At 42.4% G+C, this 26925-nt stretch overlaps 1 protein-coding gene across 2 annotated transcripts in view; it reads right to left on the reverse strand.

The window, feature by feature from the left end:
• The window catches only part of mylk3 (myosin light chain kinase 3), a 50479-nt gene that overhangs the window by 8427 nt on the left and 15127 nt on the right, over positions 1-26925 (reverse strand). For both annotated transcript variants that reach the window (XM_078210833.1, XM_078210832.1), the window contains exons 4-10: positions 21478-21977; positions 21255-21360; positions 15190-15283; positions 13177-13286; positions 11547-11688; positions 5547-5617; positions 1288-1416 (exon numbers count right to left, since the gene is read on the reverse strand). In XM_078210833.1, coding sequence (XP_078066959.1) covers positions 1288-1416; positions 5547-5617; positions 11547-11688; positions 13177-13286; positions 15190-15283; positions 21255-21360; positions 21478-21977 — 1152 coding nt within the window. The remainder of the gene's footprint in view (positions 1-1287; positions 1417-5546; positions 5618-11546; positions 11689-13176; positions 13287-15189; positions 15284-21254; positions 21361-21477; positions 21978-26925) is intronic.

A 26925-nucleotide genomic window follows, 5' to 3' on the forward strand; every position in this document is an offset into this window, starting at 1 on the left:
GCTGGATCACAAAATAACAGTTTCCCACCCAACTATAATCTTAGTACCATCCATTCACATAAAGATATACAGTAAGAATTATCTGCTTATTTGAAAATAAGAGCCCAGGACAAACATGCTATTAAGGGTGTCAGTACACAAACTGCAGAGAACTGAAACTGACTTCCATCTCAGTGGAATAGTTACATTTCTGTATTCTACTGAATTGTCCTATGCCCCTCGACATTACAAAATGAGGTATCTATACGGCACCATATACTGCTGTCTTTTAATTCTCCTTTGCTAATGCATGAATTTCTTTTCCGGTGACTTCAGTGTTTCTCCACCCCATTGTTCCAATTAATCGTGCCACTGACTGAAAAGTCCAAGGCCTGCATTTTGTGATCAGTGCTAAATCGAAGAAAGCTACCCACGAGATCTCGCCATGCCTGTGGTGTGGTTTTCTCCTTCCTGCCAGCAGGTTAAATCTGGCATCAAGTCTAGGGGATTTCAGCAGCAATGACATCAGCAAGCAGACAAGGAACCAATCATACTGAAGTATTCACATACAGCGAACCAGAAAGTTAAAAGCACTTAACGTCCTTCACTTTTAACTTAACATTTTGGATGCAGAAATCAATGGTTATTATTGGATTAAGATAGAAGCTAAAATTTAATTTATTTATTTGATTTATTATTGTCACATGTATTGGGATACAGTGAAAAGTATTGTTTCTTGCACACTATACGGACAAAACATACCGTTCAAAGACTACATAGGGGAGAGTGAAAGGAGAGGGTGCAGAATATAGTGTTATAGTTACAGCTAGGGTGTAGAGAAAGATCAGCATGAAGGTGGTTAATAGAATGCAGTCCAGGTAATTCTGTGAAAAGGAGTACTGCAATTCCTTCAAAAAAACTGGAATAGACAATCCAATGCTGCTCCTTGTGATTTTATCCAATACATCATAGGTGAAAACAGTGAATAAGGTGAGTTGACAGTAAGCAATGCTGCCTCACTCTTCTTGTGCATGATCTAGTTCAGTGAGCTCATCCATCATGGGGATCTTGGAGCTTATCATATCAAAGAAAATCTTTGTATGGCTAGGATTCCTGATGCTGCTTATCTGCTGGGGTACCAATACTAAACTACATATTTCAGTTCTAACGTCATTGTGGGTGCAATAGTCCTCCCATCTCTACTGTTAAATTGACTGGTTCACCAATTTTGATCTTAAGTCACTTCTAAACATGCTTGCTGTAAGCTACTGGAGATAGGAGATTATCTGCAAAGTGCTGGATACTTACAACATGTAGGTAATGACGCCCACGCTCCACATGTCTGTGGGGAATGAAACATAATCATAATTCACCACTTCTGGAGCAAGGAATTCTGGGGTACCAAAATTAACTTTCAATTTCTCCCTTGGCTTATACCTAAAAAAAAGAAAAGATTTGTTTAAGTGACCATTTAAAGTCAGACCTGCTCTGTGTATTTTATAATTCCTACGACTGCTCGCTAAGCAGCCCAATGTTGTGCTCCGCTGTCGCACCGCTAAGGTGACAGGGTCCAGGCTGCTGCCCCTCTTCCCCACAGATCACCACACTGTAACTGATTAAAGCCAAACAGGTAAAATTAGAAAGTAAGTATTGCTGCAACATGCTTACAGACTGACACAGAGAGCCCTTGACTTCCACTAATCAGCTAGAGAAGAGTGAGTTAAGTTACACAAGGAAGGAAACACATTACAAATAGCGTGATTTTATTTTCTTTTGTCCTTTAACCACACTAGTTTCAGCTACAGCAATCCTGTTTCGATCATTAGAATTTCAACTTCAAGTAATCAACCTATTGTCATAAGTACAATTATCAAATCTTACCCTTGCCTACCATAGATGTTGAAATAATAACACTCCCTGACATGGAATCACTTGTTCTATTATGATAAATTGAACAATTCTTATCACTGCTGGTATTGCATTTTCTAATGTTGCATGATTCGAGTTTCAATTCCTTGTTATTCTATAATGCGTATGAGATGTGAAGGGATAGTGTCTTCATGGTAACGTGTCAGAATATATTTTGTGTGCGAAAGAAAAAGGCCAGAGGAGTCATAATCATCAACATCATACCTACTTCACTGCTGTGCTCTTCTGTTATTTATATATTTAACATTATAGTTCTGAAGAAAAGTTTGATAAACATGTTTTCATAAAGATATTCATAATATGACAGATCTGACATATTATGTCTATTTTATATTCCTGAATCGGGTCTTTGGAAGCAATCTAGTCTTTTATGGAAAATTCCATTCTACTAAATCATCACTTTGATGCTGTGGAACAGGTTCAGCAACAAGTTAAAACGATTGCTCCCAAATTCCATTCATGACTTTAATAATATAGTGCTTAGGTGAACTGAAGTAGAGACTTTTGCCCATTTGTCAGGGAAGACCTGTACCGATCAACAATTCTGTAAGTGCTTTTACAAGAGTTCCATCTGCCCACAGCCAGTCCCAAAGTGGGAATCCTGATATGAAATTGTGCTGTCGAAGGCTGTTTATATTTGCCATGACAGCACAGTGGTTATCATTGCTGCCTCACAGCCCTAGAGACCTGGGTTTGATTCCAGCTTTGGGTGACTGTGTAGAGTTTGCACATTCTCCCCGTGTCTATGTGAGTTTATTCCAGTACTCTGGTTCCCTCTCACAGTCCAAAGATGTACAGATTAGGTTGGTTGACCATGATAAATTGGCCCTTGGGGTCCTATTTTACCATTTTGATTCTAAGTGCTGGGCGGACTTGAAACTGGGAGTGTTTCAGATCCGACTTTTAAACCTGCTCTCAGGTCCGAATCATGCTGCAGATGTCGTGGGTGGGGCTTAACGCACCCGAAATCCTGCAGCTCCGATCAGCGCCTCCAACTGCGCATGCGCAGAAAAAAAATTGATAGAATGCAGCTCTCCTGTCACATCACTCCCAGGCCAGATAATGCCTCCCCCTGGCCCCCACAGACATTGCCTCACCCCCACATCATTCATGACCCCCTTATCCCCCCCACCCCCCCAGACTGATCGTGGGCCCTTCCCCATTACTCCTCACTGATCACAGACAGAGTGGTAGCGGACCCCCCCCCCCCTTCTCCTCACTGATCACAGGCAGAGTGGCAGCGGACCCCCCTTCCCCTCACTGATCACAGGCAGAGTGGCAGCGGACCCCCTCTTCCCCCTCACTGATCATAGGCAAAGTGGCAGAGAGCCGTTGGACACAGCTTCACCACCGCCCGCCCCCCCCCCCCCCAAACAACACTGATCTCAAGCAGAGAGCCATCAGACGCTCGGCACTTACCTCCTCACTAGCTGGAGTGCCCCCCATGTCTGTTTCGCACCGATTCTGGATGGGCGAACACAGTGGTAAAGGGGGAAGTGCCAGTAAGGTTGGTCGTGCAGCCCATTAAGTCAATTTAAGAACAAGAACAAACAAAGAACAATACAGCACAGGAACAGGCCCTTCGGCCCTCCAAGCCCGCGCCGCTCCCTGGTCCAAACTAGACCATTCTTTTGTATCCCTCCATTCCCACTCCGTTCATATGGCTGTCTAGATAAGTCTTAAACGTTCCCAGTGTGTCCGCCTCCACCACCTTGCCTGGCAGCGCATTCCAGGCCCCCACCACCCTCTGTGTAAAATATGTCCTTCTGATATCTGTGTTTAACCTCCCCCCCTTCACCTTGAACCTATGACGCCTCGTGAACGTCACCACTGACCTGGGGAAAAGCTTCCCACCGTTCACCCTATCTATGCCTTTCATAATTTTATACACCTCTATTAAGTCTCCCCTCATCCTCCGTCTTTCCAGGGAGAACAACCCCAGTTTACCCAATCTCTCCTCATAACTAAGCCCCTCCATACCAGGCAACATCCTGGTAAACCTCCTCTGTACTCACTCCAAAGCCTCCACGTCCTTCTGGTAGTGTGGCGACCAGAACTGGACGCAGTATTCCAAATGCGGCCAAACCAACGTTCTATACATCTGCAACATCAGACCCCAACTTTTATACTCTATGCCCCGTCCTATAAAGGCAAGCATGCCATATGCCTTCTTCACCACCTTCTCCACCTGTGACGTCACTTTCAAGGATCTGTGGACTTGCACACCCAGGTCCCTCTGCGTATCTACACCCTTTATGGTTCTGCCATTTATCGTATAGCTCCTCCCTACATTACTTCTACCAAAATGCATCACTTCGCATTTATCAGGATTGAACTCCATCTGCCATTTCTTTGCCCAAATTTCCAGCCTATCTATATCCTTCTGTAGCTTCTGACAATGCTCCTCACTATCTGCAAGTCCTGCCAATTTTGTGTCGTTCGCAAACTTACTGATCACCCCAGTTACACCTTCTTCCAGATCATTTATATAAATCACAAACAGCAGAGGTCCCAATACAGAGCCCTGCGGAACACCACTAGTCACAGGCATCCAGCCGGAAAAAGACCCTTCCACTACCACCCTCTGTCTTCTGTGACCAAGCCAGTTCTCCACCCATCTAGCCACTTCCCCCTTTATCCCATGAGATCCAACCTTTTTCACCAGCCTACCATGAGGGACTTTGTCAAACGCGCATGCTAATGCATGCTAATGTATTTAAATGGCTGTTGCACCTGTTATGGGCGCAGGCCCGTTCACGGCCATTTTCGGGCCTTGGTAAAGGGGGAACTGGCACGGAGGCGGGTGTGGATCACACTACTCGCCTCACGCCCGACTTTACCAAGTTTTCGCGCCCGAAAACGGGCACAACTTGATGGTAAAATCGGGCCCTTAGTGTCTCAATATGTGTAAGGTTTGTGGAATTAGCGGGATAAATACGTGAGGTTGTGGGGATAGGGTGGGCCTGGGTAAGATGCTCTGTTGAAGAGTCGGTGCAGACTCGATGGGCCAAATGGCCTCCTTCAGCATTGTAGGGATTCTATGATTCAATGGCTGGGTAGTTCGATCAGAGGGAGAAAGTGAAAACAGATTGTAGCAGAATGACACTACATCCAATGGAAATTTCAAACATGCAGCTCAAATCATTACATAGTGTACAGAAAATGTTATTTTATTTCTCCCCTCCTCGATAGCTATTCAGCCGACTCTTCACAATGTGGGTAGACCATTTGACAGCTGGGGCATCACTGTTAACCCTAATGCTGTTGTCAGCTATATAAGTCCACTTTCCAGTATTAGTCACTAGATGGCGGCCAGTACAAGGAACCCTGCCTTGTTTTTCTTCTGTCTGAGAAGCACTGATGCCAACTTTAAACTTTCTGTTAGCCGCTTTCATTTAGTATGGAGCAAGGTTCAAACATGGGACCATTTCAGTCTGTAAACCTCAGTTCCATACTAGACAGTGTTCACGTAAACAGAATTGTGGGCCTCATAGATGTTTGTAAAATCTAAAATATTGATTTTTTTTTACATTCTGACAATGATTTATCAGTGAACCGAGCTGATGTTGGCAGTTAGATTTATTCCATTTAGAATGCTTGAATCAAACAACTGATAGTTAAACTGATGTAGTTCTTACCTTCTAGCCAGACCAAAGTCAATAATTTTGATCTGATTTCCAGTGTTGTTTACACACAAAATGTTTTCTGGCTGCGGGACACAACAAAAGCACTTTCATGAAAACACAGATAAAAGCAGAAGTTTCAAACCACAATCTTTGTTCACACATCACACGACTACTCAAAAAAAGCACAACCCAATGCTGATCTTATACAAGAAACCTTTAACTGCTTTCTAAAATTAATAAATTTGTAATTTTTCATTTTGTTGTTATTTTATTGGTCAGAACATTGAATACAGGAGTTGGGACGTCTTGATGAAGTTGTACAAGACATTGGTAAGGCCACACTTGGAATACTGTGTGCAATTCTGGTCACCCTATTATAGAAAGGATATTATTAAACTAGAAAGAGTGCAGAAAAGATTTACTAGGATGCTACCGGGACTTGATGGATTGAGTTATAAGGAGAGGCTGGATAGACTGGGACTTTTTTTTCTGGAGCGTAGGAGGCTGAGGGGTGACCTTATAGAGGTCTATAAAATAATGAGGGGCACAGATCAGCTAGATAGTCAATATATTTTCCCAAAGGTAGGGGAGTCTAAAACTAGAGGGCATAGATTTAAGGTGAGAGGGGAGAGATAGAAAAGTGTCCAGAGGGGCAATTGTTTCACACAGAGGGTGGTGAGTGTCTGGAACAAGCTGCCAGAAGTAGTAGTAGAGGCGGATACAATTTTGTCTTTTAAAAAGCATTTAGATAGTTACATGGGTACAATGAGTATAGAGGGATATGGGCCAAATGCAGGCAATTGGGATTAGCTTAGGGGTTTTAAAAAAAAGGGCGGCATGAACAAGTTGGGCCGAAGGGCCTGTTTCCACGCTGTAAACCTCTATGACTCTATGTTCTGTGACTTCCTGTCCCATTTTCCCAGCCAAGAGTCCAAACTCTTGCTGCTTTATAACTGATTGGTTTCAAGAGACACGGGATGACCTAAATGTTGGTTTTCCCCATCTCAGAAAGCATGTTACCCACACAATTCCTCGTGAAATCCATGAACTTGGCTGTGTGATAAATGACACTTTTTCTCATCACTCTGTGGAGGTATCTACCTTTCACAAGATGATTTCTTGTCAATAACATTGACAACTAAACTGTCTCAATTTTAATGTCAATTACATTTTTAAAAATGAAGCTTAACCGGAAGAGTTCTCATGAGAAAAGCTGATCTTACTTTACATAGTGCAAGACCCTTTCAATTATAAAAATTGCTCTTTAACCATGACATTGCAAATTTGTTACACCATTGTTCAAATAAAAGTGAAAGGATAATCCCAAGAACTACAGGCCAGTTGTTGCAACCCCAGTGGCATGAAAGCTTCCAGAAACAATAATTCAAAAAAAATTGTCACTTGGACAAATGTTAATTAATTAAAGCCAGCAAGGGTTTATTAAGGGCAAGTCATATTTAACTAATTGGCTTGGGTTTTTTGATGAGGTAACAGAGAGGATTGGTAAGGGTGATGCAGTTGATGTGGTGGTGTACCTGAACTTCCAAAAGACATTTAATAAAGAACTGCACAACAGACTGGTGAACACAGTCATAACTCATGGAAAAAAGGGACAGTATTGATTATGAAAGGGGCTGAGTGAGACAGAGAGTATTGGTTAATGGAGGATAATGTGGTGTACATGGACTTCCAAAAGGCGTTCGATAAACTCCCACAGGCTTGTCAGCTAAGTTGAAATGCATGGAATAAAAGGAACAGTAACAGTATGGATACGAAATAGGCTGACTGTCAGGAAACAGAGCAGTGGTGAACAATTGTTCTATAGACTGGAAGAAGGCACAAAGTGGAGTTTCCCCAGAGATCGGCTTTTCTTGCTCTACATTAATAGTTGAGACTTGGGTGTGCAGGGTACAAGTTAAAAATCTGTGCCTGACAAAAAACGTGAAAGTACTGTGAACTGTGAGGAGGATAGATGAAATTTAATGCAGGGAAGAGTGAAGTGATTCAATTTAATAACAGCAAGGAGAGACAATATAAAGGATATAATTTGAAAGGGTTGCAGTAGCAGGGAGGCTATGTGCACAAATCATTGTAAATGGCAGGGCAGGTCGAGAGAGAAGCATTTGAGTCCTGGGTTAAAAATAGCAATGTAGCGTAAAGAAGCAAGAAAGCTATGGTGAACCTGTATCAGACACTATGGCCTCAATTGGAGCATTATGTCCAGTTCTGGGTATTGCACTCATAGGAAGAATAGAAGGCATTAAAGAGGATTTTTTTAAAAATTCCTACAGGCAAGGTCAACATTTGTTGCTCATCCCTACTTGCCCCTGTGAAGGTGGTGGGAAGCCACCTTCTTAAAAAGCTGCATTCGTTCTGGTGCAGAGGCACCCACAGAGCTCTTAGGAAAGGAGTTTCAGCATTTTGATCCAGCAACAGTGAAGTAGCTATGGTTTAGCTCCTAGTCAGCATGGTGTGTGGATTGGAGGGGAACTTGCAGATGGTGGTGTTTCCATGCTCTGCTGCCTTGTCCTTCTAGGAGGTAATGGTTATGCATTTGGAAGTTGCTGTCGAAGAAACCTCGTGAGTTGCTGCATTGCTTCTTGTATATGGTACACACCGCTGCCACTGTGCATCACTGGTGGAGGAAGTAAGTGTTTAACATTGTGGATGGGTGGCAAACAGGTGGCTAATCAAGTGGGCTGCTTTCTCCTGAAACATGTTGAGCTTCTTTAGTGTTGTTGGAGCTGCACTCACCGAGGCAAGTGGAGAGAATTCCATCACACTCTGGTGGACAGACTTTGAGGAGGCAGGAGTTGATTTACTTTCCACAGAATTCTCAGCCTCTATCCTACTCTTATAGCCACAGTATTTATACGGGTTAGTCCTATTCAGTTTCTGGTCAATGGTGATCCCCACCAGAAGAATGTCATTATGTTAAGGAGAGATGGTTAGATTCAGTCTTGATGGAGATGGGCATTGCCTGGCACGAGTATGGTGTGGATGTCACTTGTCAACCCAAACCTGAATGTTGTCCAGGTCTTGCTGCATTTGATCATGCTTTAGCACCTGAGGAGTTGCGAATTGCGCTGAGCATTGTGCAATCATCAGCAATCATTCCCGTTTCTGATCTTATGGTCGAGGGAAAGTTATTGATGAAGCAGCTGAAGATGGTTGGGTCTTAAACACTACCTTGCAGAACTCCTGAAGTGATGCTCGGAACTGAGATGATTGACATTCAACAACCACAAACATCTTCCTTTGTGCCAAGTAAGATTCCAATCAGTGGAGAGTTTTCCCACTGATTTAAATTTTGCCAAGGATCATTGATGTCACACTTGGTCAAATGCTGCCTTGATGTCAAGGGCAGTCACTCTCACGCTTGAGTTAAACTATTTTGTCCATGTTTGGACCACGGTTGGATTGTGGTTAGGAGCTGAAGGCCCTGGCATAACCCAAACTGATCATCAGTGAGCAAGTTATTGCATTGTAGTGCCTCTTGTTAGCACTCTCTGTGACATCTTCCATCACTTTGGTGATTGGGCAGTGATTGACTGGATTTGTCCTGATTTTTGTGAACAGGACCTACCTGGGCAACTTTCCACATTGTCTGGTAGATGCGAGTGTTGTAGCAGTACAGGACAGCTTGGCTAGGGGTATGGATCATTATGGAGCACAAGTTTTCACTATTGCTGTGAGGTTAGGGCCCATAGCCTTTGCAGTAACCAGAGCCTTCATCTGTTTCTTGATATCACGTACAGTGAATCAAATTGGCTGAAGATTGTCATCTGTAATGCTAGGGACCTCAAAAGGAGGCTGAGATGGATCATCCACTTGGCGCCTCTGATTGAAGATGGTTGCAAACACTTCAGCCTTGCCTTTTGCACTGATGTGCTGGGCTCTGCCATAATTGAGGATAGGGATATTTGTGGAGCCTTCTCCTCCAGTTAGTTATTTAATTGTCCATACCATTCAGGACTGGATGTAGCAGGGCTGCATAGCTTCGATCTGATCTGTTGGTTGTGGGAAAACTTAGCTCTGTCTATTGTATGCTGCTTCTGCTGTTTGGCAGTAGTCCTGTGGTGTAGCTTCACCAGGTTGTTACTTGATGTTTAGCTATGTCTTGTGCTGCTCCTAGCATGCTCTCCTGCACTCTTTATTGATCCAGGGTTGATTCCTTGGCTTGATAGTAATGGTAGAGTGGGGATATGCTGGGCCATATGCTGGTTACAGTCCGTGGCTGAATCTAATTCTGCTACTGTTGGGAGCCCACAGTGTCTCATGAATGCCCAATTTTATGTTACTAGATCTGTTCTGAATCTATTCCATTTAGCACAATGGTAGTTGCACACAGTATGATGGGGGATATGCTCAATGTGAAGATGGGACTTCATCTTCACAAAGGCTGAGTGGTGGTCATTCCTACCAATGCTGTCATGGATTGATGATTCTGTGATGGATAGATTGGTGAGGATGAAGTCAAGTAAATTTTTCCCTTTTGTTGGTTCACTCACCACCTGCTGCAGACCCTGTCTGGCAGATATGTCCTTCAGTACTTATGATGTGGAGATGCCGGTGTTGGACTGGGGTAAACACAGTAAGAAGTCTCACAAGACTTTAGCCTGGTATTGTGAGACTTCTTACTTCAGTACTTAGCCAGTTTGGTCAGTAATTATGTCACTTTTGGTGATAGACATTAAAATCTCCCATCCAAAGTACATTCTGTTTCTTTGCTACCTTCAGTGCTTCCTCCAAATAGTGTTCAACATGGAGGATTACTGACTCATCAATTGAGGGGGATGCGGTAGATGCAAATTAGTAGAAAGTTTCCTTGCTCATGTTTGATCTAATGCCATGAGACTTTGTGGGGTCAGTAATCAATATTGAGGACTCCCAGGGCAACTCCTCCCGACGTCTATTTCTGTGTCAGTCCCTCTGCTGTCCCACCAGCAGGACATACTCAGGAAAGGCAATGTTTGTAACTGGGAGATTGGCTGTAAGATATGTATGAGTATGCCCATGTCAGGCCGTGGCTTGACTAGCCTTTGGGACAGTTCTCCCAATTTTGGTACAAATATTAATAAGGAGGACTTTGCAGGATTGACAGGGTATGCTATTGTCATTTTCAGTGCTTAAGTCAATGCCTTAGTTTTATTACTTTTTGAATCTTCTGTGGCAGTTTTGTACAACTGAATGTCTTGCTCGGGCATTTCAAAGGGCAGTTGAGAGCCAACTACATTTCTGTGGATCTGGAGTCACATGTAGGCCAGACCAGGTAAGGATGGCAGATTTCCTTCCCCTAAGAACATTAGTGAACCAGATGGGTTTTTACAACACTCATTTGACATCATTACTAAGACCAGTTTACACTACCAGATTTTTAAAAATAATGCATTGAATTTAAATTTAACAATCCGCCATGGTGAAATTTAAACCTTTTATCCCCAGGCATTTAGTCTGGGTCTCTGGACAACCAGTCGGGTGATATTGCTACTGTGCCACCATTTCACCTGCACAAAATCATGAAGGGTCTGGGCAGAGTAGGTATGGAGATACGGTTCCCGTTGACAGAGGCATTGAGGCCCAGAGGACATGGATTTATGGTGATTGGCAAAAGGAAGAACAGCAATTTGAGGAGAAACCTTTCAACACAATGAGTGGTTAGGATCTGGAATGTGCTGCCTGAGAGTGTGATGGAGGCCGATTGAATTGGGTCTTCAAAAGAGAATTGGATAATTATCCGAAGAGAAAGGAATTGAAAATCTGTAGGGAAAAGTGGGCAAATGGAACGAGGTGAGTTTTTTTTGCAGAGTGCTGGCACAGACTAGATGGACCTAATGTCCTTCTGGGTTGCTACTATTCCATGATTGCATGACTCTAACTAGTTTACAGCAAAAATTAAAAATAAAGTTCAAGTTGACTAAATGTGAATTTATATATAATCAATGATAGTTAAATAAAATATCATTCAGTAGTGAGTTTAGAATGGAGGAGTGTCTGTGGATATAAACATACCTTAAGATCTAAATGAAGGACATACTGTTGATGTAAGTATTGAACACCTTCACAGATCTGCTTGACAAAGATGATTGTATCCAATTCTGTCAGATTATAGTTTTCATCAATGATTCGGTCAAACAACTCTCCACCTCCAATACTGCAATGAACATAATGTTCTGATGTAATTTAAATGAACAGCATCTTCAATTAGTTTTCTCTTTTCTTAAACAGATATTTTCGCGAGAGATTTATTCCCAGTGTTTGGCCTTTAGGTGTGTTGTGAACACAGTATAGCAAAGGAAATCACTGAATACTTCCCCTGACAACTGATTCTTTATTTGGTGCTGTGGGAACTGTTACATCCACCTAAGGGGGAAAATGGGGCCTTGGTTTCATTAATGGAATCTCACTTCTCTCGGTGCCACAGTGCCTCACAAAATGTCAGTTTAAACTTTGTGGTCAAGCCTCTGGGTTGAGAATTGAACATATAACCTACTGACTTAGATAGAGGAGTGCACCAACTATGCTAACACTGATACCTGAGTGAAGACATGCCTGAGATATAAATGTATTTACAGTCACCATCAATACTCCTTCATGGCTATAAGTACATCTGAAACACCATAAGATCAGAAATCTCAAATTTGTATTCCCCCCAAACAATGGGGTACTGAAGGGACACTCTAGTTCATGGAGTGCTGAGACCTAGAACTCAGAGATCTGAGTGTCAAATAGTCTGGGGGATTTAAGCTTGGAGCCTTATTTCTAAGTGTTCTTATCACTAAAATGTTTAAAAATAAGTTCTCCAACAGCATTGGGCAGATCTTGCTAAGTGTGACACAGAGTATGATTTGCAAATTGGAATTAAATCTCCAATCTGTCATCTAATTGAATATCCTTAAAATCTACACATGAAGTAAAAATAAGGCAAATTGAATTAGGAGCTAAGGACTGGAGAATCACATATCGAGTATGCAGAACTGAATACACTGACCTTCACATCCAATTCTGCAATTCATCCTCCCATCAAACCAGACTAAGTGCTGGGAACAGAGCCATGCAAAATTCACCCTTACCGACTCATCAGATCATTTAGTTTTTATTTTTGCAGATAAGTTAATCAATACGTAGGGTAATTCCTGAGCTTTCTGATTGGTTTTGAGTTGCTTCATTGACAGAACTATTTACCAAGCACGGGTGATTTGGCAGTGGTCCAATCAATAAGGATTACACTACATTCTTTCCAATGAAGCAATCCACAGTAACAGCAGCTAACAGATTTCAGGTAGCAAGATACTAGTTTTTAAGAAGTTGCAGACTCAAATTCCTAGTATTGAAACCAGTGAGGATTCTTAAGAACTCCTGGAACATTCTGAAAGTTCCATACTCCCTCCCACGTATCACTCGGAATCTAAGGGCCTGACTTCATTAACATTGTTGTGTCAGCTGCTAAACTGTACTTGATTCAATGTTTTTGTTTTTGTCTGAATGATGCCACGGGTAATGTATCAGAATTGTAAATAATTATAGGGAGCAATGAGTTATTTAATCTAAGGTTCAAATGCCTTCAAAGTGTAGTGCAGAGTCTCAGAATTTTGAAGGACATTTCCATCTATTTTTCTGTGGAGCTTTCAAAACCACTTACTATTCCATAATCAAGGTGAAGTTGTTCTTGGCTTCAAAGGCGTCGTAAAGCTGGATCAGGTTGACATGACTTAACTGATTCATGACAGTTATTTCATTTTTTACTTCCTCCTAAATCAGAAGGGAATTCAAAGTAAGAAAAAGCTATTTAATCGCTGGTGAACTCTTATTCATGAAGTACATTAGGATATTCTATTTAGAGACAGGAATATTTACTTTCAGTTTATTTTCCTCCTTTCTTTCCTGAAGATACTGATTCATGTTGGGGCTCAGTTCCATTGTCATTACTCAGTTTCCAATATTCTACTGTGTGTGCCAGTGTGTCCGAGGAGAGACTGGGTAATGATTAGGAGTGCCATCTTGGCTGACCTTTCCCTTCTAGGACACAGGTACCTAAACAATGATAGTGCCCTGACCACTGCCACCACTAAACCAATTGACTAAACCTAGACCAAAATCTATACCTGGCACCTTCATATTACCTAATTCCATACTAGTAATTCCATAGCACTAATCAACTGAACCAGAAGAGGAAAATGTTTGCAGGATTTGACAATGTATTAGCTGTGTCAACACTCAAATTAAATTACAAAAATATACCGTGTTGTGTGAAATGGATAGATAGAGACCAGCAACTTTCCAGATTTAGTTCTTCACCTGTGTTAAGCTATTTGATCTCAGCCTGGCCAACAGTGGGATCACTTGTACTAATCCCTAGGCTAAAAGGATGTGGAAAATATGTTTGCAGGGACAAAAAGTGAGGATAGAGATTGTCAATTTAATTGTTAATTTAGTCGTCTCACAGTCAGACAGCCTTATATCTAGGATCACACATTTGTGTAAGATAGTGAAAGACAGGCAGAATCTGTGAAACCGAACATCACATCCAAGAAAGAAGAGAAAATAGGGGGAAAAATATGCTTAAAAATAAAATCATTTGATGTCCTTTCACCCCCTCTGTTCACTTTTCACAGAATCTATATAGGCTGGTAAAGCCAGGTACTGTCATTCTAAGAGAAATACAACAGTTTTCATTCAGGATCCTGAAAAAAGATTATGTTGGGCATGACTGTACCGTGGCATTGATGGTACCACACCAACACTATTCACAGGTAGAATGGATTTACCCTTCAGATGCCAATTTGTTTATCTCAGTCACGTCATCAAGTGCAGTTAGGAAGTCCCCCCAAGGAACGGACAATGATCGGAAGAATCCATCCATATTACTTTCATGCACCTACTTATAACCAAATATGGAATGACAGGGTGGTTATGATATCGGAACTAATATTGTATGTGCCCACTCTGCAAAACTCTAAGATATTCTAAATGTGAATATTTCATAATAATCACAGTGGCACAACAGGGTGGCATGGTGGCACAATGGTTAGCACTGCTGCCTCACAGCACCAGGGACTTGGGTTCGATTCCCTGCTTGGGTCACTGTCTATGAGGAGTCTGCACGTTCTCCCAGTGTCTGCGTGGGTTTCCTGTGAGTGCTCCGGTTTCCTCGCACAATCCGAAAGACATGCTGGTTAGGTGCATTGGCCATGCTAAGTTCTCCCTCAGTGTATCCGAATAGGTGCCGGAGTATGGTGACGGGAGATTTTCACAGTAACTTCATTAACGTAAGTTGACTTGTGACACTAAATAAACTTTAATAAAAATAATTTTTTTTAAAATTAGCATTGACATGTGCAGAGCACAGAATTTTCTAAAAAGTCCAATAACATTCACTTTGTGTTTTAAAGACATTAAGGTGCATATAGAAAAGTCTGGATAAACATTCAGATATTGATTGTCACAAATTATGACCCTGATTGCAATTGTGCTGGCTGCGCTCAATTAAGGAAGGCCAAGAAAGTAACGTTAAAAAAAACAAAGTTGTAAATCATTGCAATATCTACGTCATTCACTTGGCTGTCAACATGAAACGCTCCCCAGGTGACTGCAGTTAATCAAAATGAAGCAAGTGACAAGCTATCTTGACCGTTATTTTAAGCAAGGAATTTACCCTGTCCTTTGGTCCTTTTACTTTAATTATTTTGGCAGCGAGTTCGAGACCTGTTGATTTTTCTGCACATTTAAGGACTTGGCCAAACCGACCCCTGCCATTTAAAAAAATACAAGAATAAGACATTAATTTACATACTACAGGAAATCATCAAACCTGATTACTGCATAATCTTTATTGTCCACCTAATTGCTACATGTTTCTAATTTACTAAGTTAAGGAAAGCAATTGTAGTCTCTATATCGTATGATATTTATCAGGATTACTTCTAACAGATTGTTAGTGCAAGCAGTGGAACACAATCAGTTGCTTCTTTAAACATGTTTCAGAAAACGCCAACTTTTTCTCGACCTTTTGGCTAAGATCAAGCGTCAGATCAAGGTCAAAATAGGATGCAATGCCTCATCTTGTCAGCTTAGATCTAGGTTGTCTTTCTTATGGGGACCTTGAATTGGATTTAATTCGATTTTACATTTATTTTTTGGAGCAACCAAGGAATGGATTTGGGTTTGCCTGGTTCACAGTGTGCATTGGCTTTGTAGTTTTAAGCATAGAGTAAAAAAATGTATTTAAAACTCCTTCAAACAGTATTACATACTGTTCAGTGCCCAATAACAAAACAAAATAAAAAAGAACAGGTTTCTCCACTTTTCTATCCTTGTCATCTGAGGGACCTGTTCTTAATCAAGTGAAGTGCCATGGGTACTGTTGCATGCCTCCCCACCCCCCTCCCACAACCCTGCTCCCGCTCCTCCAATGCCTTATCCAATGGTAACAGCAGTAAGCTATTTTGAGATTGGAGTGTGAATGGGGGGGTGGTCGCAAAACAGCCCAGTATGATTTTGTCTTCACTGACATCTAGTGATTTAAAAGTTTAAGTTTAAACTGGAAGTAGACCGGGCGTGGGGTCACGTGGGCGGACATTTGTAGTTTTTTAAAGCGCGCGAAGTATAAAAGGGAGGCCGCAGTATACAGCGGCAGCGTCAGGAGCGGGCAGTGGAGTGAGTGGGGAGCAGAGTGTGAACTGTAAGGGCTTTGGTCACAGGGCTTCGGGGTAAGGGTGAGCAAGGGTGAGTTTCAAATCTTAGTTCTTTAACTCTTAACTTTTCTCTGTGTGCCTTGTTAAAAAGGGTCAAATAAGAGTGTGAGGCCAGTTTGTTGTTCTGGGTGTATGATGTGGGAGGTCCTGGAGGTCCTAGCCTCCCGGACGCCCATATCTGCGCCAGGTGCATTGAGTTGCAGCACCTACAGGACCGGGTAATTGAGCTGGAGCTGGAGCTCGATGACCTTCGTCTGATGAGGGAGATTGAGCAGACAATTGATACCAGTTACAGAAACATGGTTACATCGGGGCCACGGGAGTCAGACAAGTGGGTAACAGCCAGGAAGGGGTGTGGTAAACCACTGTCGTGCCTTCGGCACGGTTGAGCTGTATATATTGTTGCCACTACTGTTCATATATGAGACACTCCCTGACACCTTTAATTCGGCTGCACCTTTAACTGGAGGCTCCGCCCTCAGGGTATAAAGGCTGCAGCCCTCCCCCTCCGGCCTCAGTCGGGAGATCCTCATGCCCAGTATTGTTCTGTTTATTGTCTGTTCCACATCGTTCCTTTTTAGTGAATAAAAGCCTTCTGTTCCTGGCAACATCAGCCTTGTCTATTTATCAGACGCGCCTCAAGGGGAAAGCTCGGGTGATAGAGAGCACCCCAGTGGATGTGCCCCTACACAACAAGTACTCCTGCCTGAGTACTGCTGGGGGGGGACAGCCCGCCTGCGGGAAGCAGCAGTGGCCATGTCTCCAGAGTGGAGGCCAGCCCTGTAACTCAGAGGGCTAAGGAAAAGCAGAGGACGGCAGTGTTGATCGGGGACTCGACAGTAAGGGGGACAGACAGATGTTTTTGCGGAGGCAGGCGGGAGTCTCGGATGGTGGTCTGCATCCCTGGGGCTGGGATCCAGGATGTCGCTGGGCGAGTCCCAGAAATCCTGAGGTGGGAGGGAGAAGAGCCAGAGGTAGCGGTACATATTGGTACCGCTGATGTGGATAGGAAGAGGGAAGGGGTCATGAAAAGAGAGTATAGGGAATTAGGAAGGCAGCTGAGAAGAAGGAAAGCAAGGGTAGTAATCTCAGGATTGCTGTCTGTGCCACGGGAAGGTGAGGACAGAAATGGAGTGAGGTGGAGGATGAATGTGTGGCTGAGGGACTGGTGCAGGGGGCAGGGATTCAGGCTCCTGGACCATTGGGACCTCTCCAGGGGCAGGTGTGACTTGTACACAAAAAACGAGTGGCACTTGAATCCCAGGGAGACCAATGTCCTGGTGGGAAGATTGGCTAAGGCTACTGGGGAGAATTTAAACTAGATAGGTTGGGGGGAGGGGATCGAGAAGAGGTGACTGGGAGCGAGGAAGTTAGCTCGCAAACAGAGAAGGGTTATAGACAGTGTAAGAGGGAGGAGGTTAATAACATCTCAACAATTCGGGTCCAGATAAAAGCTGGAATAAGGACACTTTGCCTGAATGCACGAAGCACTCGGAACAAAGTAAATCAGTTGATGGCACAAATCAGCACAAATGGGTATGATCTAGTGGCCATTACAGAAACGTGGTTACAGGGTGACCAGGACTGGGAAGTGAATATCCAGGGGTATCAGGCATTTAGATAGGATAGACAGGATGGAAAAGGTGGTGTTAATAAAGGATAATATCAGGGTAGTAGTGAGGGACGACATAGACTCTAAGGAGCAAAACGTGGAATCATTATGGGTGGAGATAAGGAATAGTAGGGGGAGAAAGACACTAGTAGGCGTGGTCTATAGGCCCCCAAATAATAATGTTGAGGTGGGGAGGGCTATAAACAAACAATGGATGCGTGCAAAAACGGAACGGCAATAATCATGGGGGATTTTAACCTGCATATTGATTGGCTGACTCAAGTTGGACGTGGTGGGATGGAGGAAGAGTTCTTAGAATGCTGTTGGGATAGTTTCCTTGAACAGTATGTTACAGAACCTACGAGGGAACGAGTTATCTTAGATCTGGTAATGTGTAACGAGACAGGTAGAATTAAGGATCTTCTTGTGAAGGACCTTCTTGGGTCGAGTGATCACAATATGGTCGAATTTCTGGTGCAGATGGAGGAGGAGAAAGTAGGGTCCCAAACCAATGTCCTCTGCTTGAACAGAGGGGAGTACGATAGGATGAGGGCTGAATTGGCTAGGGTGGACTGGGAGAGCAGACTGGTAGGTAGGACAGCTGAGGAACAATGGAGGATTTTTAAGGAGATCTTTTTCAGTACTCAGCAAAAATATATTCCGGTGATAAAGAAGGACTGTAAGAAAAGGGATAGCCAGCCGTGGATAACGAAGGAAATAAAGGAGAATATTAAATTAAAAACCGATGCGTACAGAGTGGCCAAAAATAGTGGAGACTTAGAAGATTGGGAAAGCTTTAAAAAACAACAAAGAATGACTAAGAAAGTGATAAAGAAAGGAAAGATAGATTATGAAACTAAACTAGCTCTAAACATAAAAAATAATAGTAAAAGTTTTTACAAATATATAAAAAGGAATAGAGTGGCTAGAGTGAATGTTGGACCCTTGGAGGATGAGAGGGGGGATTTAATAGTGGAAAACGAGGAAATGGCTGAGACTTTAAATAGGTTTTTTGTGTCGGTCTTCACGGTGGAAGACACAAATAGTTTACCGAATATTAACGATTGAGTGTTGGTAGGAGGAGAGGTACTCGATGCAATTATTGTTACTAGAGAGGCAGTGCTTGGTAGACTAACGGGACTGAAGGTGGACAAGTCCCCGGGCCCGGATGGAATGCATCCCAGGGTACTGAAAGAAATGTCAGAGGTAATAGCAGATGCATTAGTGGTTATTTATCAAAATTCACTGGACTCTGGGGTAGTGCCAGCTGATTGGAAAACGGCTACTGTTACGCCGCTGTTTTAAAAAGGAAGTAGACAAAAGGTGGGTAACTACAGGCCAGTTAGCTTAACGTCTGTAGTTGGGAAAATGCTGGAATCCATCATCAAAGAAGAAATAGCGGGCCATCTGGATAAGAATGGTTCGGTCAAGCAGTCGCAGCATGGATTCATGAGAGGATAGTCGTGTTTGACGAACTTACTGAATTTTTATGAAGATGTGACTATTGCGGTTGACGGAGGGGAACCAGTAGATGTGGTGTTTGTGGATTCCAAAAGGCATTCGATAAGGTGCCTCACAAAAGGTTGCTGCAGGAGATTGGGCACACGGAGTTGGGGGTAGGGTGTTAGCGTGGATTGGGGATTGGCTATCCAACAGGAAGCAGAGAGTTGGAATAAATGGGTGCTTTTCTGGTTGGCAGATGGTGACTAGTGGCGTGCCGCAGGGATCGGTACTAGGGCCTCAACTATTTACTATTTACATAGATGATCTGGAGGAGGGGACTGAGTGTAGGGTAACAAAGTTTGCTGACGACACGAAGATAAGTGGGAAAGTGAATTGCATGGAGGAAGCAGAAGGTCTGCAGAGAGATTTGAATAGGCTGAGTGAGTGGGCGAGGATCTGGCAGATGGAGTATAATGTTGGCAAATGCGAGGTTATTCACTTTGGAAGAAATAATAGCAAATTGGATTATTATTTAAATGGAAAAAAATTACAACATGCTACTGTGCAAAGGGACCAGGGGGTCCTTGTGCTTGAGTCGCAAAAACTCAGCCTGCAAGTACAACAGTGATCAAGAAGGCAAATGGGATGTTGGCATTTATCGCGAGGGGGATAGAATATAAAAGCAGAGAAGTCTTGCTGCATCTGTACAAGGCATTGGTGAGGCCGCTGGAATACTGTGTGCAGTTTTGGTCCCCTTACTTGCGAAAGGATACATTGGCCTTGGAGGTAGTGCAGAGAAGGTTCACCAGGTTGATACCGGAGATGATGGGTGTAGATTATGAGGAGAGATTGAGCAGATTAGGTTTGTACTCGTTGGAGTTTAGAAGGCTGAGGGGTGATCTTATAGAGGCATATAAGATAATGAAGGGGCTGGATAGGGTAGAAGTGGAGAGATTCTTTCCACTTAGAAAGGAAACCAGAACTAGAGGGCACAGCCTCAAAATAAAGGGGGGTCAGTTTAGGACAGAGTTGAGGAGGTACTTCTTCTCTCAGAGGGTGGTGAATCTCTGGAATTCTCTGCCCACTGAAGTGGTGGAGGCTACCTAGTTGAATATGTTTAAGTCACGGATAGATGGATTTCTGATCGGTAGGGGAATTAAGGGTTATGGGGAGCAGGCGGGTAAGTGGAACTGATTCACTTCAGATCAGCCATGATCTTACTGAATGGCGGGGCAGGCTCGAGGGGCTAGATGGGCTACTCCTGCTCCTATTTCTTATGTTCTTATCCAACAGGGTTTATCAGATGGAACTCCGATCCTTTTGTCTCCATATTAGCCCAAGGATGATGAAAAGGTCAATTATAGCAGTCCACCATCCCCAGGTTTCTATGCTGACATCAGGTCAGCCAGCACAGGCCAGATTGTTAGCCTGTTCTGCATTCTTCAACGTGAACGTACAGTCAATTTACCCAGTAAGGTACTAGAGAAGCAATTGTGTGTAAACTCTGTGCTCCTCAGTAAACTTATCTTCATAGAATTAATAAAGATTATGAAATTGCAGCAAATTTAAAGTACCAGTAATCTGAAACATTAAAGTTGTAACTGTACAGTCAAAAATTATTAATAATCTTTCAGTGTGAGCTCCTGAGAAGAGAATAGATGTATAATGGGGTCATTACCTGAACAGGATTGACTGGCGGCTGTTCTAGACCAGTGCATTCTAACTATAGCAAACATGATTTAATAGCCTTATACTTGGCATTATGGGTTTGAACTACTTGGTACTTTTTAAAATAATTGTTGCTTTCATTTCAATCTATGTTCTTAAGCTGAAATTTGAGATTGTACTCATTAACGCTGTACAGTGGATATTTGCATAATAATTAAACACATTCATAGTTATCTCCTTTCCACAGGCTATTATTGGTCAGTAGTTGATCAAAATGACCAAAAGATCTGAAGAATGACCTACCCTCCCAGCACCTCATCGTGGTGAACCATGTATGAGGAGGTTACAAGAATTTGCTTAGTGGTTACTATGCGATGACAAAAGGGGGCGGGAGGTGATGGATCATCATCTGAAAAAGAAAATCAAAGCTTTACAATTGCCATCACCTTACAGTTTTACAAATAGTGGTTGAAAGTGAAATATTTGATGCTGGAACTAATAATGGGATTATGAGATATTAACTCACCAATAATGATGTCGTGATCCTCTGCCTTTTCGACATCTCCTTCATTTTCTTGTGCCTTGTTTGTGATTTCCGTAGAATCGGTTTCCCTCTTTGCCAAATTGCACACTTCTGTGATTTTCCCAGGTTCTTTGTTTGTTTTCTGAAGTGCGTTCAGATCCTTTGATTCATTGTTGGATTTGTACTTGTTTTCCACTTTATTCTGACAACTCTGAGCATTTTTCTCACTTTTCTGGCCTGTTTGGGTTTTGATGCTTTTTACAGCTGGTTTGGATAATTTGCTGACTCTTTCATCTGATGCTGTGCTGGGTTCCTTTTCCTTTGCTGTTTTCTGCAGTACAGTCGCTCTCGTGTCTTCTTTGGGCTTTTGCTGTGCTTTGTGATTTTTATGGGGTTCTTTCAGCCCTTCACATGTTGCAGGCACAAGCTCCTTGGCAGCGGTTACCTCTGGATCGGCCTTCTCTGTAGGACTGGATGGTGTTCCCTGTATTATTTCAGAAGGCCTGTAAAATAATTACAGCATTAATTAAACAGCAGCTTTTCTTTGAGTGATCACTCGATTTGCATCAATGTAAATCCTTTATTAGTGAGTTTTCATAGAATCCCTAAAGTGCAGAAGGAGGCCATTTGGCCCATCAAGCCTACACCAACAACAATCCCATCCTGGCCCCAAATCCCGTGATCCCACATATTTACCCTGCTAACCCCCTGACACTATGGACAATTTAGCATGGCCAATCCACCTAACCAGCACATCTTTGAACTGTTGGAGGAAACTGGGGCACCTGGAGGAAATCCATGCAGACACAGGGAGAACATGTCACACAGACAGTCACCCAAGGCCGGAATTGAACCCGGGTCCCTGGCGCGGTGAGGCAGCAGTGCTAACCACTGCCACTGTGCCACCACATTCCTGAAAAAGATCTTCTTAATCCCTAAATATCCTCAGTTATCAGATGAAGATACGGTAGCTTTAGAACAAACAACACAGTTTATTTAAATCGCTATTAAAAAAGGCAAGGTTTATCAATCACTACTGTCAATATAAGAAGACTCGGTGGTGCCATAATTTGCTCTTGGGACCTAAATTTCAATATAACTTGGCTCACAGAATGAAAGTTCCCTTGCTAATCACTGTATAATCTGATTTATATGGCATTGGCAATGCTTCTGCAACATAATCCAATTTCATTTTCAGAGAATCTGTCCCATTTCAGCCTCTTTATATTGAGGAGTGTAAATTACATATCTAAAGCAATAGAATTACCAGCCAAAGGAAATTGTGGTTAGGCTATGTAAGTGCCCAGGTCTGACCATATTAATTCTGGTCGCTGAGACAGAAGGGGGACATTTAATGCTGAAGGTAATACAGAAAAAGAGTCACAAAGTTGATCCCCAGGCTGAAAATTTCCGTTATGATGAAAGGCAGGAGAACCATAATGTTGTCAGTCTGGAAAAGGGAGAGCATTTGCCAGAACGTGCTGCAGTGGTAATATTGTCAATGAACACTTGTGATCCTTGATCCTCCAGTGTCAAATCCATGCCACAATTATCTAGAATATAATAAGAATTCAACACTGCATGTCAGGAACAGTGTATAAGAACTATCTCTTATACACAAGCAAGGGCATAAGATCTAACACAGAATGGAACAATGGGTTATTCATGGACACATTTAGGGGAAATAGTCCCAGTTTGATGATGTGTGAATGGGTCACTGTACGCACAGAATGTACAGATCATTAAGAGAGGATTTAGATATATGGGGCTGTCTCTTGAACTGCATGCAATCTCAGATATTTGATTAACAATGGGTGTCCATGCAGACAAACAAGTTCAATAAATGTTAACATAAACAGTAGCAGTCAGCAGAATCTCAGAATGTTTAAACTTTATTTTATTATTTAATTGAGGATTCAGGTTTCAATGAAGTTCCCTGATCAATAAAAAATGTTATCCTCTGATAATTTGTTGAGCACTAAGCAATGATTCTGAGACCATCAGCACCATTCTGTGATGCTCTAACTGCCTGTTGCAATCATACTGAAATTATTAATCAGTAACTTAATCTCACCACTGATTTTAATAAGTAGAAAGGCTGTGATAATTACTTTAAAAAATATTTGTTTTAAGGGTCACTGTGGAGTAAAGTCCTGACAATTTTGGAATACTGGAATTCTGCACTATAATAATAATGTTGCCATAGGTGGTGCAAGTATTCAGTAAATTGAGGTCCACAATGGCACAGTGATTAGCACTGCTGCCTCACAACGCCAGGGACCTACATTCAATTCCCGTCTTGGGTCACTGCCTATGCGGAGTCTGCACATTCTCCCCGTGTCTGTGCGGATTTCCTCCAGGTGCTCTGGTTTCCTTCCACAGTCTGAAAGACGTGCTGGTTAGGTGCATTGGCCATGCTAAATTCACCCTCAGTGTATCTGAATAGACACCGGAGTGTGGCGACTAGGAGATTTTCACAGTAACTTCATTGCAATGTTAATCTAAGCCTACTTGTGACACTAATAAATAAATGTTAAAAAAGTTATCTTATCTTGCAGAGGTTTATAACATAGGTGAGTACATGGAACAGATAAACCAGAATATTTAAGTTAAATAATGAAAATTTAAGTGGATATGTGGTCATTGTGGTTACATTATTGGACTCATAATCCAGAGATCTGGAACAATGATCTGAAAACATGAGTTCAAAACCCAACATGGTGGTTGGAAAATTTAAATTCAATTCATTAAATAAATCTAAAATAAAAACTCGTCTCAGTAATTGACACCATGAAATTACTGGATTGTGATTTTTTTTAAAAACATTTTGCTTACTCATTTCCTTTAGAGAAGAACATTTTCTGCCCCTACCTAATCTCGACCAAAGCAATCTGATTGATTCTTAACTGTCCTCTGAAGGCCTGGCAAACCATTTAGCTGTGTTTCATCACTATGAAAAACTGTTATAAGAATAAAATTGGACAGACCACTTGGCACCAACCTGGACATCGTACTGAACACGACAAAGGCATACTTTGTCCAGTCAACTCTGTAAAGTCCTCCTCACTAACATCTGGGGACTTGTGCCAAAATTGGGAGAGCTCTCCCACAGATCAGCCAAGTAATGGCCTGCCATAGTCATAGTCAATGAATCATGCCTTAGAGCCAATGTCCCAGACTTTGCCGTCACCATCCCTAGTAAACCTTGTACTAGTAGCAGGACAAAACTTTGTCCAACAAAGCAGAATACATTTTGGAAGGAGTGGCCTTGGGAGTCCTCGACTTATGAATCTGGATCCCATGAAGATCCCATGTGATCAAGTCACGCATGGCCAACAATTTATATTGCATGAGAAGAGAGTGCTGATTGATTGGCAAGTGGATTCTGATTGGCTCAAACTCAAGCCAGGCAAGTCAACTCTGATTGGTTAAGGCATTGCCATCATGAATGAACCACAGAACGTCTGTCTGCAAAGCTTTAGTTTAATTGAAAAAGGTGCAATGTGTGGAAGTGCTCCCGCTGTCTGCAAAGGACAGGCCCTTTATATGAATATATGTAACTTCTAGCACGTATAAGTGAGCCACACTGTAAACCCAACTGATAATCTTAAATTGGTTTTCAGTGTAACTCTTAGCACAATCAGGATTGTTTAACAAATATTGTTCAAGCACTAAACCACATCTAATGTTGGACACTATGTTTTGAGTTTTGCAAATATAGGTTGATTAGTGATGGTCAATACTTTGCCTGCTGTGAACAGCCAAAGGCACGTGCTCTTTGAGATAATCCTCAGTCATTGGACATACAGCTGCTTACCTGGCATAACACCAGCTCTGAAATTCATATACCACATTATTCATTTGTGTGATAAGCAGAAAGTATTTTTGGCTTGTGTTACTACTGCATAGTAACAGTGTGCAATGGCTAGCTTCAGCTGTTGCTCAAATTCTTGAGGCATCTTATCTTGCCAGGGTAATTTGAAATATACTGTGCACCTTTCAGGACTGAAAGTGGTGGCCTTAGACCCATTCATGAGTCTATGCGATGTACAGCAAGCAATGATCTAATCCAGATAGTCATTAACCCACAGGATGGCTTTGCTGTGTCCTTTTTCAGCATCAAGCTTGCATGTTGAGCATATGGCTCAGGTTCTATTTGCAAGGTTCATGATGAGAACTGTAGAAATCCCAATGCATATGTTGACCAGTGAAGGTAGGCTTGCAGTAGGCATTAGGGTAGAACCCATTGGCAGATTTCTCAACTAGCACATCAAGGAAAGGGAGCTTATTTGACTGCTTCATTTCAAAGGTGAATTTGAGCGCAGGATGAAGCCCATTAAGGTGTGTAGGCAGCTTACATACAGCTGTGGATTCAAATATAACAAATATATCATCTAAAGATCAGTAATATGCAAGGAGTAGGAGGTTAGGTGTCATTCCATCAAAGACACGTTTTTCGTAGAAACCATTAAAGATCCTTGCAAGAGCTGGGCCTAGAGGGGATCCCATGGCAGCTCCATCTATTTGGGCATACATGGTGTTGTTAAAACTGGACTCAACTGCACAGGTTGCCGAGTTCATAAGCTAAATGAATCAGACAATGGTGGCGCATCTAGATCACCATGATATAGTGATATTGTGCAAATGTTAATAGCTTCCTTGAGCAGTACATTACTGAATAGGCTAACAATGTTGAATGAGCACATGGACACAGCATTGCTATCAATATGCAACTCCTATATGGTCTTTGCAAAGGTGAAGGTCTCCTTCATTACATCTGTGAAAAACTTGCTCAGAACTGATTGTAACAACTCGCCCAGCCATTTGGCAAATTCATGTTGTGCAGGCCTACTCGTAGATAAGATAGGATGCAAAGGGACATCACAACTGGAAATTTCCCATCTTGCCCATGGTGGGAATCGTAGCAGGCAGGACAGAAAATTTGGCGCATCATTTAAAGGTCCATTGATCTTGGGGGGGCGTGCAGCCGGAAAATCCCACCATACTTTTGTGTGTCTTAGGCAATCCATACATACACAGACGCAGTGAACTGTGATATATATATGTGTATATCATATATACCACCTGGCAGCTTGGTACTCTTAGTCCAACAAGCATTTTGCAACTTGTTTTAAAGCAGGGCTGTCCAATCATGCTTAGCAGCAGATCCAATGGATATGAATTTGGACACATCATTAAGGATGCCGTGTATTTAGTTGATTTGTCACACTTATTGAGCATGACTATTCCAGTCCCTTTGTCGAGTTTACAGATATGTATGTCTGGATTGGCCTTGAGGCCTCACAGCATTACCAGACCTTTGTGTTGTATGTGAAAATCAGCCAAGTCTGAAAGGGTAAGGTGTCAAAATGTTATCAACAGGTGAAGCTATCCATTTCATGCTGTTACTATGCAATAGCAACATGAATGATATTCTCCACTAATGGGATG

This window comes from Mustelus asterias, chromosome 4 (genome assembly GCF_964213995.1).
Source record: "Mustelus asterias chromosome 4, sMusAst1.hap1.1, whole genome shotgun sequence".
Classification (NCBI taxonomy): Eukaryota; Metazoa; Chordata; class Chondrichthyes; order Carcharhiniformes; family Triakidae; genus Mustelus; species Mustelus asterias.